The 17,396-nt window shown below is 39.1% G+C and overlaps 1 protein-coding gene across 4 annotated transcripts in view; it reads left to right on the top strand.

The window, feature by feature from the left end:
• CYSTM1 (cysteine rich transmembrane module containing 1) overlaps positions 1–17,396 on the top strand; it is a 70,680-nt gene that overhangs the window by 12,013 nt on the left and 41,271 nt on the right. For all 4 annotated transcript variants that reach the window (XM_027546287.1, XM_027546286.1, XM_027546289.1 and 1 more), the window contains exon 2: positions 13,544–13,767. In XM_027546287.1, the coding sequence (XP_027402088.1) occupies positions 13,563–13,767 (205 nt within the window). In that variant the 5' untranslated portion in view covers positions 13,544–13,562. The remainder of the gene's footprint in view (positions 1–13,543; positions 13,768–17,396) is intronic.

Here is a 17,396-nt window from a genome sequence, read left to right as displayed (position 1 = left end):
CCTGTGGCTGTGGAATGCCTGTTCTTGTGGCTTTGGGGTTTGGATTTGATGCCGTTGCTTCTTTTCTTGGCCCACAGCAGACTCACAGTATGTGGCCCACTTCCTCTGTTGGCAGGGTCATTCTCTACTTGTACATGAGTTTCAGTAAACTTGAGTAACTCTTTGCAATAACTGCCCTCTGAACCAGGCAAAGCATCTGGTCTGTTTAGCCAAACCACCCACACCATACTCTTGAAATTTGGTGAACTTCCAGATTTTTCCATCTGATGCAGTAACCAACAAATGGAAAAGATAATTTTATTTTTATTATCAGAGGTACTGAAGAGGAAGAGCAAGCCAGCTAGAGTTAGTTCTTCCTCTGATATCTTCATTACTGGGCCTGTCAGGTAGTAAGTACTTAATGTTGAATAAACAAATGATCAGGTTTGCCAATAGTTTTCTGTCAGGCAAACAAAATTGCATGAATCCTACTAAAAGATATAAAGAATAACTAGAAAAAGTTATAAAAATAATAGAAAAAGAAGCTGCAATGATCCTGAAAGTTTACTCTTAGCAAGGTTGTTTTTGAGTGTTGTCTCTGACAAGAGTGTGAGGTTTGAGTAATCTGAATTCCTCTTTCTGCCTAATTCTCGGTGTGATCGTTGCTTCTTCTTAAAAGCCTTCTCTGACTCCCCTGACCTGTTGTCTCTGCTTTTTTTAGAATGGCCAGATGACTGTGAATAGAATAAACAAACATGTCAACACCAAAATTAACGAAAACTATAAACCTGAGATGGTAGAGCAGCACAGAACTAGTAATTCTAAAGCTTTTTTTTTTTTTTTAGCACAGTCATACCCAAAATTATGGGTATGAGAATAAAAAAAAAAACCTGAGCGACCTAGAATACAAAATAATCTATTCACAAAGATCCTATTAAAAGGCCAGCTAATTAGGGAGTTCAAAAAAAGACACAGAGGAGGTCTTTAGAATAAGATCAGCTTTCATGTTTTCAAACTTTGCAGTTTTGTAAAATCCCAAAAAGGATATGTAAAGGGAGAGGGATAAGCATAACTTCTGGCTTTGAATATAAGAATAGTTCCAAGGTGGGGAAAGTCTGTATGTAACCTAGAGAAATTTTTTTTTAACCCCAAGTTTGTCACTTAGCCAGATGACTTCTCAGTTTGAAGCAGAAGAAAACATGTAAACAGCTTAAGGAACTGTGGTGTCTTGTGAAGAAAAGAATCATGGGACTTGCCTGGCTGTTCAATGGTTAAGACTCTGAGCTTATACTGCAGGCGGCACAGATTTGATCCTTGGTTGGGAACTAAGATCCTGTATGCCTCGTGGTATAACCAAAAAAAAAAAAATCACAATTACAAAAATCACTGTAAAAAGCAGTGATGAGCAGATATAAAGTAGTTTATCCATAAAGGAGAATTTTTAGTAATAGGAAGGGAAATTAGTACTAGAAGGAGACAGAAGGTTTACAGAGGCATTCTAGCTATTAAAAAAAAAAAAATAGGTGGGTAGCATGAAAACACCAAAAAGCACTAAGAAAACAATTTTTTTCTGACTGTGGAATTTTTAAAAATACAGAATAAATAACAATTGCCTGTAATTCTAGCACCCAGGGAAAACCACTATAAATGTTTGTTTTTTTTTTCCCATCTAGCCAAATTTTATTTGTCTACTGTTACTGTACATTTAAAGCATGAAAATCTTAATGTACAACTCCAGGAGTATTCATGTAATCATGACTCAGCTTAAGATGGGGAACATCTCCATTATCCCAGAAGTCACCTCCAGTGCCTCTTCCAGTCAATATCCGTAGATTCATTTTGGCTGTTCTTGAACGTCGTATAAATGGAATCTTAACAATACGAAGTCCAGGTTCTTTCATTGATCATTATCTGTTTGACTCATCCATGTTGCTGCAGATAGTAATCATTCTTTCTTTATTGGTGGGCAGTTTCTATTTGATAGACTATACTGTAATCTTTCTGTTGTGCTGTTGATGAACACTTGGATAGTTTCCAGTTTGGGGCTATAATAAATCAAGCTGCTTTGACCTTTTTTTTTTTTTTTGTCCGGATCACACAGCATATGGGATCTTTAGTTCCCTGACCAGAGATAGCGCCCACACCCCCTGTACTGGAGGTGCAGAATCTTAACCCCTGGACCACCAGGGAAGTCACTGACGATTCTTGCATATATCTTTGGTGTGCTTATGCACTCATTTTATTTCAGTGTATTCCTAAGAGAAGAGTTGCTAGGTCATAAGGTAAATACTGCCTGAGTCATGAATATATTATAAACTTTGTTCTAAAGGTATGATTGCTTTAGCTTTTATATAAAAATCCATGGTGTAGTATGAATTATTCATGGTTTATAAGGATGGAGATCATTTTTTTTTCTCCCATAAGAATAATTGGCACTATTTATTGAAAAGACTAATTTTTACTTTCTGAGTTGCAGTGGTACCTTTCTATTAAATTAGGTGACTACTATGTGGGTCTCTTGTAGGGATTCTTGATTCTGTAACATTGATCCATTTATTAATATTTATTTTAAAGAAAATTAGGATCATGCTATTGCATTTTTCTTACACTTAATATTATATCATGCTTTGAAAGCAAATTAAAAATAAGTGCAAAGAAACTATTATATAGATATACCATAATTTATTGTTTTGGTTTTTTTGGACATTTGGGTTTTCTTTCTTTTTTCTTTTTTGTTTTGCTCTTTTATGTTGCAGGCTTTCCGCAAATGTCTTGATAATCCTTGTTCATTCATTTATTTATGAGGCAATAAAAAGTCGATTAGAAGTTCTCTGTTCATGGGTTTTATATGGAATGACTGGGTGAGTCATTTCTTTGGACTCTCGAGTATCATTATCAATATATTTTTCCCCTTGGGGCTGCTCAGTTTTTCCAGAGGAACATTCTCCACCCTACTGCCTGCAAGGTCAGTGCCAAGATACCAGGTATCTTGTCATTTAAAAACTAACAACTTTGAAAAACTGTTCTTTCCTTCATCTCTACTTTACTGAGGTCTTTGATTGTTATCTCCATGGACCACTTTCTGAAAGAATGGTTTCTACTCTTCTCATTTTATGGTTGAATGACTGAAAATCCTGTGACTTCAAGCATGTCTTGAGTGGGATCATCAGATACTATTCAATGCAGTCTTTTAAAAAAGTTTTTATTTTATATTGGGTTATAGTTGATTTATAATGTTGTGTTAGTTTCAGGTATATAGCAAAGTGATTCAGTTATTCATATTCAGGTATCTGTTCTTTTTCAGATTCTTTTCCCATTTAGATTGAGTAGAGTTCCCTGTGCTATATAATAGGCCCTTGTTAGTTATCTGTTTTAAATATAGTGTGTATATGTCAATCCCAAACTCATGTTTCCCCTTCAGTTACCATAAATTTGTTCTCTAAGTCTGTTTCTGTTTTATAAATAAGTTCATTTGTATCATCTTTTTTTAAGATTCTGCATATAAGCATTATCATATGATATTTGTCTTTGTCTGTCTGTCTTACTTCACTTAGTTATGATCATCTCCAGGTCCATCCATGTTGCTGCAAATGACATTATTGTTTTTATGGCTGAGCAATATTCCATTGTACGTATGTACCACATCTTCTTTATCTTTTCATCTGTTGATGGACATTTAGGTTGCTTTCATGTCTTGGCTATTGTAAACAGTGCTGCGGTAAACATATGGGTGCATGAATTAAGACATGGGATTGCAAAAGAATCAGACGTGGTTTATAACTAAACAACAAATCCTTGCAAACCATGGTTTTCTCCAGATATGTGCCCAGGAGTGGAATTGCTGGATCATATAGTAGCTCTGTTTTTAGTTTTTTAAGGAACCTTTGTACTGTTCTCCTTAGTGGCCGCACCAGTGTACATTCCCACCAACAGTGTGGGGAGGGCTTCCCTTTTCTTCACACCCTCTCCAGTATCTGTTGTTCATAGACTTTTGGATGATGACCGTGCTGACTGATGTGAGGTGATAGATAATTAGCAATGTTGAGCATCTTTTCACGTGCCTATTGGCCATCTGTATGTCTTCTTTGGAGAAATGTCTATTTAGGTCTTCTGCCTGTTTTTTGATTAGGTTGTTTCTTTGATGTTAGGGTACATGAGTTGTTTGTATATTTTGGAGATTAATCCCTGTTGGTCACATCATTGGCAAATATTTTCTCCCATTCTGTGGGTTGTCTTTTCACTTTGTTTATAGTTTGCTGTGCAAAAGCTTTTGAGTTTAATTAGGTCCTATTTGTTTATTTTTGTTTTTATTTCCATTACTTTCAGAGTCAAATGAAAAAGACATTGCTCTGTTTTATGTCATAGAGCATTCTCTATGTTTTCCTCTAAGTTTTATAGTATCTGGTCTTATATTTAGGTATTTTAATCTATTTTGAGTTTATTTCTGTGTATGGTGTTTAAAAAAATTTATTTCATTCTTTTACATGTAGCTGTCCAGTTTTCTCAGCACCACTTATTGAAGAGACTCTGTTTCCTCCATTGTATATTTTTGTTTCGTTTGTCATAGATTAATTGACCATAGTAGCTTGGATTTATTTCTGGGCTTTCTATCCTGTTCCATTGGTCTATATTTCTGTTTTTGTGCCAGTACCATATTGTTTTTATGACTCTAGCTTTGTAGTATAGTCTGAAGTCAGGGAACCTAACTCCTTCAACTCCATTTTTCTTTCTGAAAATTGCTTTGACTATTCAGGGTCTTTTGTGTCTCCATAAAAATTTTTAAATGTTTTGTTCTAGTTATGTGAAAAATACCACTGGTAATTTAATAGGGATTGCATTGAATCTGTAGATTGCCTTGAGTATTATAGTCATTTTGACAATACTGATTCTTCCAGTCCAAGAACATGGTATTTCTTTCCATCTGTTTGTGTCATCTTTGATTTCTTTCATCAGTGTCTTACAGTTTTCAGAGTACAGGTCTTTTGTCTCCTTAGGCAGGTTTATTACTAGGTATTTCATTCTTTTTGATGCAATGGGAAATGGGATTGTTTCTTTAATTCTCTTTCATTGTTAGTGTAGAGAAATGCAACAGATTGCTGTGTGTTAATTTTGTATTCTACAATGTTACCAAGTTCCTTGATGAACTCTAGTAGTTACCCAGTAGCCTCTTTAGGATTTTTTATGTATAGTATCATGTCATCTGTAAAGAGTGAAAGTTTTACTTCTTCTGCAGTTTGAATTCCTTTTATTTCTTTTTCTCCTCTGATTGCCATGGCTAGGACTTCCAACACTATGTTGAGTAACAGTGGCAAGAGTGGACATCCTTTTCTTGTTCCTGATCTTAGAGAAAATGCTTTCAGATTTTCACCATTGAGTGTGATGATAGCTGTGGGTTTGTCATATATGGCCTTTATTATGTTGAGGTAAGCTCCCTCTATGCCCACTTTCTGGAGAGTTTTATCATAAATGGATGTTGAATTTTGTCATAAAGTTGTTCTGCATCTATTGAGATGATCGTATTTATTCTTCAGTTTCTTGATGGTGTATCACCTTGATTGGTTTGTGTATATTAAAGAGTCTTTGCATCCCTGGGATAAATTCCACTTGATTATGATGTATGAGCCCTTTAATATATTGTTGACTTTGATTTGCTAGTATTTTGTTGAGTATTTTTGCATTTATGTTCATCAGTGATACTGGCCTCTAATTTTCTATTTTTGTAGCATCTTTGTCAGGTTTTAGTAGCAGGGTGATGGTGGCCTCATAGAATGAATTAAGGAGTGTTCCTTTCTCTGAAATTTTTTGGGAATAGTTTCATAAGGATAGATGTACAATTTTCTCTAAATGTTTGATAGAATTTGCCTGTGAAGCCATCTGGTCCTGGACTTTTCTTTGTTGGGAGTTTTAAATCATAGTTTCAGTACTTATGATTGATCTTTTCATATTTTCTATTTCTTCTTGGTTCAGTTCTGCAAGGTTGTACCTTTCTAAGAATTTGTCCATTTCTTCTACGTTGTCCATTTTATTGGCATATAGTTGTTTGTAGCAGTCTCTTATGATCGTTTGTATGTTTGTGATGTCAGTGTAATATCTTTTTCATTTCTATTTCATTGATTTGAGCACTCTCCCTTTTTTCATGATGAATCTGACTAAAGGTTTATCAATTTTATCTTTTCAGAGAACCAGCTTTTAATTTCATTGATTGTTTCTGGGTTTGTGTGTGTATGTGTGTGTCTATTTCATTTATTTCTGCTCTAATCTTTAGGATTTATTTCCTTTTATTAACTTTGGGTTTTGTTTGTTCTTTCTTTAGTTGTTTTAGATGTCAGGTTAGGTTGTTAGATATTTTTCTTGTTTCCTGAGGTAAGATTATATTGCTTTAAACCTCTCTCTACTTCTAGTTTTGTTGCATCCCATAGGTTTTAGGTTGTTGTGTTTTCACTGTTGTTTGTCTACAGGTTTTTTTTTTTTTTTTAATTTCCTCCTTGATTTCATTGGTGATCCATTGGTTGTTTAGTAACAGTGTTTAGCCTCCACGTGTCTGTGTTTTTTACAGTTTTTTCCCTATAATTGATTTCTAATCTCATAGCATTGTGGTTGGATAAGATGTTTGCTATTATTTTAATTTTCTTAAATTTACGAGACTTGCTTTGTGGCCCAGCATGTGATCATTCTTGGAGTATGTTCCATGTGCACTTGAAAAGAATGTGTATTCATCTGATTTGGGGATGGAATGTTCTGTAAATATCAGTTAAGTCTTTGTAGTCTAATGTGTCATTTAAGACCTGTGTTTCCTTTTAAATTTTCTGTCTTTATGATCTGTCCTTTGATGAAAGTGGGGTCTTAAAGTCCCTCACTATTGTTGTGTTACTGACATTTCCTCGTTTTATGGTTGTTAGTATTTATCTTAAATATTGAGATGCTCCTATGTTGGGTGCATAGATATATTTACAATTGTTATATCTTGTTCTTAAATTGATCCCTTGATCATTATGTAGTGTCCTTCCTTGTCTCTTGTAACAGTCTTTATTTTAAAGTCTATTTTGTCTGCTATGAGTATTGACACTCCAGGTTTCTTTTGATTTCCATTTGCATGGAGATTTCTGTTCCCTCACTTTTAGTCTGTATGCATCCCTAGATCTGAATTGGGTCTCTTGTAGAGAGAGAAAAATAGGTCTTGTCTTTTTTAAGACAGGCAGTTTCTGTCTTCTGTTGGAACATTTAATCCGTTTATATTTAAGGTAATTATTGGTATGTATCTTATTGCCATTTTGTTAATTGTTTTGGATTTGTTTTTGTAAGTCTTTTTTCCTCTTTTGTTCTTGTCTCTTCTGATTTGATAACTAACTTTAGTGTTGTTTTGGATTGCTTTTCTTTGTGTGTGGGTTGGTTTTTCTTTTTTTTTCATCTATTGTGGATTTTTGGTTTGTGGTTTCCATGAAGTTTTGATACAGTGGTCTATATATAAACAAAACTGTTTTAAGTTGCTGGTCTTTTAATTTCAAATGCATTTTCAATATCCTGCATTGTGCTTTCCTCTTCTTATGATTGCAGGTTTTGATATCATATTTGTATGTGGATGATTTCCTACCTTTACTATATGTTTGCTTTGCTGGTGAGCTTTTCCATTCATAATTTTCCTGTTTCTAGTTTGGCCTTTTCTTTTCCACCTAGAGAAGCTCCTTTAGCATTTGTTGGAAAGTTGGTCTGCTCGTGCTGAATTCTCTTAGCTCTTGCTTGTCTGTAAAGCTTTTGATTTCTCCATCAAATTTGAATGAGAGTCCAGCTGGGTGGAGTTCTTGGTTGTGGGTTCTTCCCTTTCATCACTTTAAATATAATGTGTCACTCCCTTCTGGCCTGCAGAATTTCTGCTGAAAAATCAGCTGATAACCTTAGGGGAATTCTTATATATGGTTTCTATTTTTGGTTTTGTTTCTCCACTGTGCAGCTTATGGGATTTGAGTTCTACCAGGGTTCTTGAACTCGGGATATGGCAGTGAAAGTGCCATATCCTAACCACTGGACCAACAGAGAACTTCCCCCTTGTGTTATTTGTTGCTTTTCCCTTGTTGCTTTTAACAACTTAATGACTGGAGACATATTAATATATCTGTTATCCAAGCATTATTGACTGGAAGCATTTCAGTATTCACTTACATAAGAAATTGCCAGCCACAGGCATTAGTTTCTGCAGAAATCTCCCAGTCAATAATGTATTAATATTTTCTGTCAGTTTGATTTCTATGCCTCTCAGCACACTCTTCCTTGGGTTTATTCTGCCTGGGACTCTCTATGCTTCCTGGACTTGGGTATGACTATTTGCTTTCCCACGATAGGGTAGTTTTCAGCTATTATCTCTTCAGATATTTTTTTCAGGTCCTTTCTTTTTTCCTTCTGGGACCCCTATAGTGCAAGTTGTGTGTTTAGTGTTGTCCCAGAGGTCTCTGAGACCATCCTTTTTTTTTTTTTTCCCATTATTTTTTCTTCATTTGGTTCCATGGCAATAATTTACACTGTTCTGTCTTCCAGCTCACTTACCAATCCTTCTGCCTCATTTATTCTGCTATTGATTTTTTTCTAGCGTATTTTTCATTTCAGTTATTGTTCATCTCTGTTTATTCTTTAGATTTTCTACCTCTTTGTTAAACAGTTCTTGTATCTTCTTGATCTTTGCCTCCATTCTTTCTCTGAGACCTTGGATCATATTTACTGTCATTACTCTGAATTCTTTTTCAGATGGATTCAATGCAGTCTTAATTGATCCTGGCTGCTGCTTGATTTGAACGGTCTTTTTTGGAGCTGTGCTGCTGCTGCTGCTGCTAAGTTGCTTCAGTTGTGTCTGACTCTGTGCGACCCCATAGACAGCAGCCCACCAGGCTCCCCCGTCCCTGGGATTCTCTAGGAAAGAACACTGGAGTGGGTTGCCATTTCCTTCTCCAATGCATGAAAGGGAAAAGTGAAAGGGAAGTCGCTCAGTCGTGTCCGACTCTTAGCGACCCCATGGACTGTAGCTTACCAGGCTCCTCTGTCCGTGGGATTTTCCAGGCAAGAGTACTGGAGTGGGTTGCCATTGCCTTCTCCGTTTGGAGCTGTGAACTGTCCTTAATGCTGCAGTTTCCACTGTTTATATTTGATCTTCAGTATAACACACACTCCTAGAGCAGTGCTTACATTTCACCCAACCAAATTTATAACGAAAAATTCATGTTTTAAAGTTTTGTATCATACCTTAAATTTAAAGCTCATTTATATTTTTGTTATGTTAAATGGTTTGTACTAGACTGTGTTAATGTGAGGGAATCTTTCTTTACTTGGGTTTGCTTCTGTGCAAACTTGGGAACAATTGATTCCCACTGGGTGAACTCCTGCTTTTCAGATGCCAGCTCTGGAATCCTTGATCTCAATATAGATGGAGATTCTGTGATTTTTGATGTTCTCTTCTTGGAATTTTTTTCCAGCCTAGAGGACACTAAAAATAAATCCAGATTTTATTGCCCTAAGATGATTGTGTTCTGGGAACACAGGGACCGAGTGTGCAGTAGGGTTGGGTCGTGACAGTAGAGCACTGTTTGGTTTATCCTCTTTATAAGTGCCTCTGAGTAGCACATGAGGTTCCCCCCAACGCCAGACATCAAGCAATTTGTCAGGCAGGAGAAAGATATGCACCAAAAACGAGGGGGAAACATGTTGAGGGAGAAGAGGGAAGACACATTTATTTGAGAGAGTTTTGAGGGTCCCAGGAATAGTGAGGAATACATACACAGAAATCAATCAAGAAAAGTCATGAAACATTGAGGTATGAGGTTGTAATATTTCTAAATACTTTGTTCTCTTTTCCTTTTCACTGCTCATTGTTTGTAGAAGGGCAGTGTCTTCAGAGAAATATAGGTCTAGACTTTGCTAGAGGGAGAACAATCATTATTACAGGGTCTTGTTGGATTAATGAAGTTATTAAACTAGTTTTGATGGAATTAGGTCAATTCAGAGGATACCCACTGACCCCACCCCCTATACACACACACTGAATTTTAGGAAAGAATAGTTATGATGGCTGTGTTCTGTAACTAATGGAATAGCCATAGGGGATTAATAAGACTGATTACTGTATTAGCCAGGGCTCACTAGCTTTACCACAGCCTTCCAGGTAGGAGAGAGGAAATGCAGAAGTAGTCAGCAGTTAAGTATGCTCAGATTCATGTGATGATTGTGGTGTTAGTCACCACCAGCCTTTGCCTTAGGTTAAAGGGAAAGTCATTCCCAGCTCAGAGTATGATGCCATGTTGGAATAGGCCAGATAGCAAAGAGGGAAAAGAACTCCCATTCTTTTTTGAATCCCTGTTAGGCCCCTGGAAAAAGAAGAGTGGAGACAGAAGACAGATGTGGTCAAAAGAGAGAGCATCCAGCCATTCTGACTCCATATTATAAAGTTTTAGTTTATTATCGCCTCCTTCAAATGACAGTCTCCTCAGTCGCACCTCCTCCTTCTGGGTTTAAGCCCCTACTCCAGCCCAGTAATCTGTTTACCACCTTTTCTAAAAAACACCATCCTTATGTTTCTCTTTTTAACCCATTGTCCAGGGAAGGATTTGAACCATGTTCATTTCTATACCCCACTACTTAGACCAGTGCCAGGCATAGTCAGCACTACATAAAAGTCTGCTTGCTTGAACATCACTCAGGGATTCCTTAGCTTACCTTACTATTGGCTCCTAGCACTGGAAATTCTACAGAGGTAGTAGCTTAGGTTAGGTTTGGATTCAGTCTGATTTATGAGCTATTATAAAGTCATATTTTAATTTCATGGCTGCAATCACCATCTGCAGTGATTTTGGACCCCCCAAAAAATGAAGTCTGACACTGTTTCCACTGTTTCCCCATCTATTTGCCATGAAGTGATGGGACCAGATGCCATGATCTTCGTTTTCTGAATGTTGAGCTTTAAGCCAACTTTTTCACTCTCTTCTTTTACTTTCATCAAAAGGCTTTTTAGTTCCTCTTCACTTTCTGTCATAAGGGTGGTGTCATCTGCATATCTGAGGTTATTGATATTTCTCCCAGCAATCTTGATTCCAGCTTGTGCTTCTTCCAGCTCAGCGTTTCTCATGATGTATTCTGCATACAAGTTAAATAAGCAGGGTGACAATATACTACCTTGACGTACTCCTTTTCCTATTTGGAACCAGTCTGTTGTTCCATGTCCAGTTCTAACTGTTGCTTCCTGACTGCATATAGGTTTCTCAAGAGGCTGGTCAGGTGGTCTGGTATTCCCATCTCTTGAAGAATTTTCCACAGTTTATTGTGATCCACACAGTCAAAGGCTTTGGCATAGTCAATAAAGCAGAAATAGATGTTTTTCTGGAACTCTCTTGCTTTTTTGATGATCCAGCAGATGTTGGCAATTTGATCTCTGGTTCCTCTGCCTTTTCTAAAACCAGCTTGAACATCTGGAAGTTCATGGTTCACGTATTGCTGAAGCCTGGCTTGGAGAATTTTGAACATAACATTACTAGCGTGTGAGATGAGTGCAATTGTGTGGTAGTTTGAGCATTCTTTGAGATTGGAATGAAAACTGACCTTTTCCAGTCCTGTGGCCACTGCTGAGTTTTCCAAATTTGCTGGCATATTGAGTGCAGCACTTTCACAGCATCATCTTTCAGGATTATGACCAACCTAGATAGCATATTCAAAAGCAGAGACATTATTTTGCCAACAAAGGTCCGTCTAGTCAAGGCTATGGTTTTTCCAGTAGTCATGTATGGATGTGAGAGTTGGACTGTGAAGAAAGCAAGCGCCGAGGAATTGATGCTTTTGAACTGTGGTGTTGGAGAAGATTCTTGAGAGTCCCTTGGACTGCAAGGAGATCCAACCAGTCCATCTAAAGGAGATCAGTCCTAGGTGTTCTTTGGAAGAAATGATGCTAAAACTGAAACTCCAGTACTTTAGCCACCTCATGCAAAGAGTTGACTCATTGGAAAATACCCTAATGCTGGGAGGGATTAGGGACCAGAGGAAAAGGGGACAACAGAGGATGAGATGGCTGGATGGCATCACCGACTCGATGGACATCAGTTTGAGTGAACTCCTGGAGTTGTTGATGGACAGGGAGGCCTGGCGTGCTGCAATTCATGAGGTCACAAAGAGTCAGACACGACTGAGCGACTGAACTGATAAAGTCATCTGGAATTCCATTTCTTTCCTTCTTCCTGCTGTACCTTTCTAAAGTACCTACTTCATCTTAAGGCCAGTGACCCCCTCAGGGCTGAAGATTGGCTGTCAGCAATTTGTAGCCCATGTCCTTGGTGGACTATGTGTTTGCCTATGTTAAGGCAAAAGGACGTTTGGGAGCGTGTTTGAAGAGCCCTAAGATTTTAACTGATCAAACCACTTTAGAAATAATCCGAGTGGCCAAGGGTTGCCATTTGTGATTGGCTTAGTCCTAAATTCCTTGAATCAGTCTTGATGGAAAAGAGGAAAGGGTCACCTGGATTGGCTAGGTTAGACTGGGTTTACCCTGGAGCTGGTAAGGAATGAGCTTCCTATGAAGCACACGAACTGCAGGAGGAAAGAATGGATCCGTAACTGGAAATCTGACTTCTTATGAAGGGGGATATGGTTGTTGTGTGGGCAGCCAGCAAAGTCCACTATTTTAATCCATATTTTTTAGGGAGGCTTACTTTATTTATAAGTAAGAAAAGTAATTTATTACTTTATAAGAAGTTGTTCTCTTCTTTTTATAGAGACATTTATGAATTTGTTGATTGCATGTTATAAAGAATTAATGGTGAAATTATTAAATTTTGAGCAAGAGACTCTTTCCTTTATTAACTTAGGTAAAACGTTACATATCAGCACAGGAGAGGGGTAACAGTACCAGGCAGCAAGAGGGCAGTATCCGATTCATCCAGCGTGTGTGGACTTTGCATTCTGCAGTAATGCTTTTACTCAGGAAGTCCTTGATCAGGCACTTCGGGGGTTACAGAGATGATAGAAAGGAGATGCTGACCCCTTCCAGACTTCAGGCCTAATCAAGAAAATGGATAAAAGGCTCTGGGTGCTGGGAGGAAGTGGCCTCCCTCACAGAAGAAAGCACCCAGAACAGGAACTACAAGACAGTGGGGGTTCCTGGTGAGCCCTCCAGAGTCCTGGGAGCCTGGATGGTCAGAGAAGACGCTTGGCATCCTCTGTAAATAGCTCTACCCTTTGCGCGGTGCCACCGAGCACACTGCTCAGCTGCTCAGAGCTGGGTCTGGGGCGAGTGACCAGGCCACCCAGCGCCCAGGGCGGAGCAGCCCTTACCCCGTCCCTGGTCACTCACTGCTGGCGTGGCCACCTGGCCTGATTCCTGCTGTCACGGCCTGTCGTCTAGTGAGGCAGGCAGACAGAAAGCAATCAGATACTTAAGATATATGCCAGTAGTGAGAAGAAAACAAAATGGGCAGAGCTCAAAGTGTGCAAGAGGTTTAGGAAATCTCTAAGGCAATTTGTAAAGTGTCTCGTGATTACAGTTTTTTCCTAATGATTTCGTCAGGTTAAAAACAAATAACTTTCACCATTTGTCTCCTAGGTGTACTCTGCAGTCCCTGATGAACCAAGGGAACCCTCCGCCGTATCCGGGCCCCGGTCCGACGGCCCCGTATCCCCCTTATCCATCGCAACCGATGGGGCCTGGGTTCTACCCTCCAGGACCTCCAGGGGGACCCTACCCACCTCCTCAGGGTGGGTACCCCTACCAAGGATACCCACAGTACGGCTGGCAGGGCGGACCTCAGGAGCCTCCTAAAACCACAGGTACTGTGATGGGAATGGGGTGGGTGTACAGTCGGCCCTCCGTGTCTGTGGGTTCCGTACCCACGAGTTCACCAACCACCAGATTGAAAATGTCTGGGGAAAGAAATGCTGGAAATTTCCAAAAAGCAGAACTTGAGTTTGCTGCACTCTAGAAACTACTTCCATAACATTCCTGTTGTATTTACAACTATTTAAACAACGTTTACATTGTGTTGGGTGTTATAAATAATTTATAAGTGATTTAAAGCATACAGAAGGACATGTGTAGGTTATATGCAAATACCTTTCATATAAATATTTCTATATAAGGCACTCGAGGCACCACAGGTGTTGGTGTCATGTGGGTCCTAGAACAAGTAAGTCCCCACAGACACTGAGGGACGACTGTGTGTACCTGGGTGCAATGTGTGCAGTCCCACGTCACCAAGGGAGATGTTTGCTTTGCATGTTTTCTTTAGCAGAGGAGAAACTCTGGCCTTTGTGTGCTGTGGTTGACATTCCCAAAGCTTGCTGACTGCATAGATTGGCTTCTAACTCAGGAGCGTTGACTCAGTTCTGCTTCCTTCTTCACATCTCTTGACCCCTTCCTTCCTTCACATCACTTCCTGGCCGGCATGTTTTCTGAGGACACCTCCTCAAGCAGCGAATAGGGGCAAATTAGCAGTTGGATTCTTGCTCTGGCAGCCAGTTTTGTTTTCCAAGTTTAGCCTGTTGGGATTATTTTATCTCTCAGCTTGTTGACCCTCAAGTCATCCTCTTGCCCCTGCTGTTGAGGTTGGTTTTCTTTGCTGATGTGTTTTCATAATTCTGTGTAACCTGCTGGCTGAGTTGTCAGCAGGCTTGTGGTCCTTATTGTGTGCGAGAACAGTGCTTCTCAAAGTTTACTCCAGAGACAAGGGCCAGTCCGTGAGCAGCTATCAGGCTGCCATGAGGTAAATACAGGAAGTGCAAACATTTTTAGAGTAAACATCTAAAAACTTTGAAAATAGTTTGACATTGCTATGACATTGAAGCCTGTAATCCTGCATTTTACAAAAAGTAGCAGTCTGTGAAGGGTTAGGAAGGAAACACCTTGAGAAGCACTGTGTATGTCCGGGTGACTGCTGTGACTGTTCTATAACCTTGTGCAGAATAGTTGCTCTCTTAGAGCTTCCAGCTTTTGAATATAGCTCATTCTTACCGAGTGCTTATTATGTGCTGGGTGCTTTCCTAAGAGCTTTATATACATTCACATTTAATCCTTGCAACAGTCTTACAAGGTTATTCCCATTTTCCAGGGAAGTGATTGAGGCACAGAGTGGAGTAATGACTTGCACAAGGCCCCCCATGTAGAAATGGCAGAGCCCAGATCTGAATCCTGACAGGTTAACTGTGGACTCTGTACCTGTATCTTGTTGCTGTTGTCCCTCTCCTCTCTTTTCTGAACTGCCACATTCATCTGAATTTTAGAACCTTAAGCTGCCTCAGAGATTTTCTGAGGTTAATTTATAGTTTAACCCCTAAGGTTTAATAGTTTAACCCCTAAGGTTCAATTTTATAGTTTAACTCCTCACTAATCGAAAGTAGTAACAGAATTGAAGGTTCTTTCTATTTCAGAATTTGAGGGTTCTTTAGAATGGGTGGATACCAAGGAAGAAAAATAGATTTAAGAGGAGTTGTGGGCTCAGTATGGGAAAGATTACACTTTTATGGTATTAAGTCAGAGGCTATATTAAGGTTGAATAGATTTGAACACCTTTAAAAGATTTAGTTTATTTTGAAGAAAAACTTTTATAATCCAAGGCTCTGTTTCTGCTTTAAAGTGTTACAGCATGTGCTTGGAGGAGTTCAGGAAGTACAACCAGTATAATCAGAATAGTTGGCATCCAGGTTTGTGACATCAGAGGGGGATTTCCTGAAAATAAAGCTCAGTTTTTAGGTTTCTGTTTCAAAATAAGGTAACCCTGTGATGAATGAAAGAAGGCAGTCTGAAAAGACCACACAATGTATGATTCTGTTTATGTGCAGTTCAAGACTAAGCCAAACTAACCTGTGGTTCTGGAGATCAAAATAGTGGAGTGGGGGGCTAGGGTGGGGTTTGTTATTGACTGGGAAGGGCACAGGGAACCTTCTGGGTATTAGGAGTATGCTTTTATCTTAATCTGGGTATAAACATTTTACAAGCCTCAAACTTTATATCTGTGCACTTTAGTATATATGTCAATAAAAAAAAAGTCAGCCCAGCATTTGTATTAAACAATAGACTCAGTCCAGCGCCTCCCTAGGTTGTGTCTTTCACCCAGAGCCCTTCTGGCCTAAATAATACAGGCAGTACAGGCCTTGCAAACATTTCCGGGCCTGTATTGTTTGTACTGATTATAAGTAGCATTCAGTGGGTTGGAATGTTCCAGAGCTTGTCTAGAATAAGTGCTTCCTGGGCTCGGTGGACCTTGTCCCCTCATGCAGAAAATATTCATGGGTTTGGCCCTCTTTCTTAACTTTGGTGTCATTTAAGTGTTAATATTATGTCAGCATTTTTGAGGAAAAAATAGGATCTTAATTGTTCTTAGGATTAAAAGGTTCTTTTAGTTCAGTGTTATCAATTTGTCATGATTTCATAAATGCAGTTGAAAGCTGTTGAGCATCCTTCTCTACAGGATTTCTCACTGACATCAGCCTGGGTATTGTTAATTGCCTACACCCATTCTGCACCAGACTTGGCAGGCGATGCCAGATGGTGAAGTCCTTCTCTCAGCCTGGGTTCTGGGGGATCCAGATTCTGTGAATGGGACCCCCTGACCCCCCTCACTAAGAGATGCACCTTTAGGGAACCCGTTTTATTTATTTCTCTCTGTTGCTTCTGGGATTCTCAGTCAGAATCATTCTTGGGGCCTGTATTCTAAGCACGAGAATTTGAGCGCTCTGCAGAAATTTAAAGGGTTTTTTTCCCTCTAGCAGGATGATTTTAGATGTATCTACTGCTGCCTATGCCATCTCTCGGCTGGAGTTCTAGTGTGTAGTCCATTCTGTTAACAGCCACCTAGGTGGAAATTATTCTAAGGTCTTAGTGAAAGTGAAAGTCGCTCAGTCGTGTCTAACTCTTTGCGATCCCATGGACTATATAGTCCATGGGATTCTCCAGGCCAGAATATTGGGGTGGGTAGCCTTTCCCTTCTCCAGGGGATCTTCCCAACCCAGGGATTGAACCCAGATCTCCCGCATTGCAGGCAGATTCTTTACCAGCTGAGCTGGAGGGGGTCTTAGCTATTCTTAATTGATGTTTAGTAATTAGTAAGGATTTAATAAAGATGTGTTGAATGTACAAGAAGGTGGGTAGATGGCTGATCTAAGCAGACCCTTCTTTGGTACTCTGTTTATAGTTCAGATTTCATTTTCTCAGATATAATATTTTTTTAAGCCTTTGTTTTCCTCAGCAAACCAGCTTTTTGGGAACCATGTGATTGGAAGGAGCAGGTGTTTGTGAGAATGAGGCTTCCCTGGGGAGCACACCCTCAATATGTCAAGGATCTCTGGGGATGATTTTTAATAATAATAGTTAATATCTCTTGCATTGGCATTAGCTTCACATGATTGTCACAGTGACCCTCTGGCATTAGTCCCATGTTGTGGTGGAATATGAGGCTCAGTTA

The sequence above is a fragment of the Bos indicus x Bos taurus genome, chromosome 7, assembly GCF_003369695.1.
Source record: "Bos indicus x Bos taurus breed Angus x Brahman F1 hybrid chromosome 7, Bos_hybrid_MaternalHap_v2.0, whole genome shotgun sequence".
Lineage (NCBI taxonomy): Eukaryota > Metazoa > Chordata > Mammalia > Artiodactyla > Bovidae > Bos > Bos indicus x Bos taurus.
Note: the sequence above shows the minus strand (reverse complement) of the source record. Positions and strands in the feature narration are given on the sequence as shown.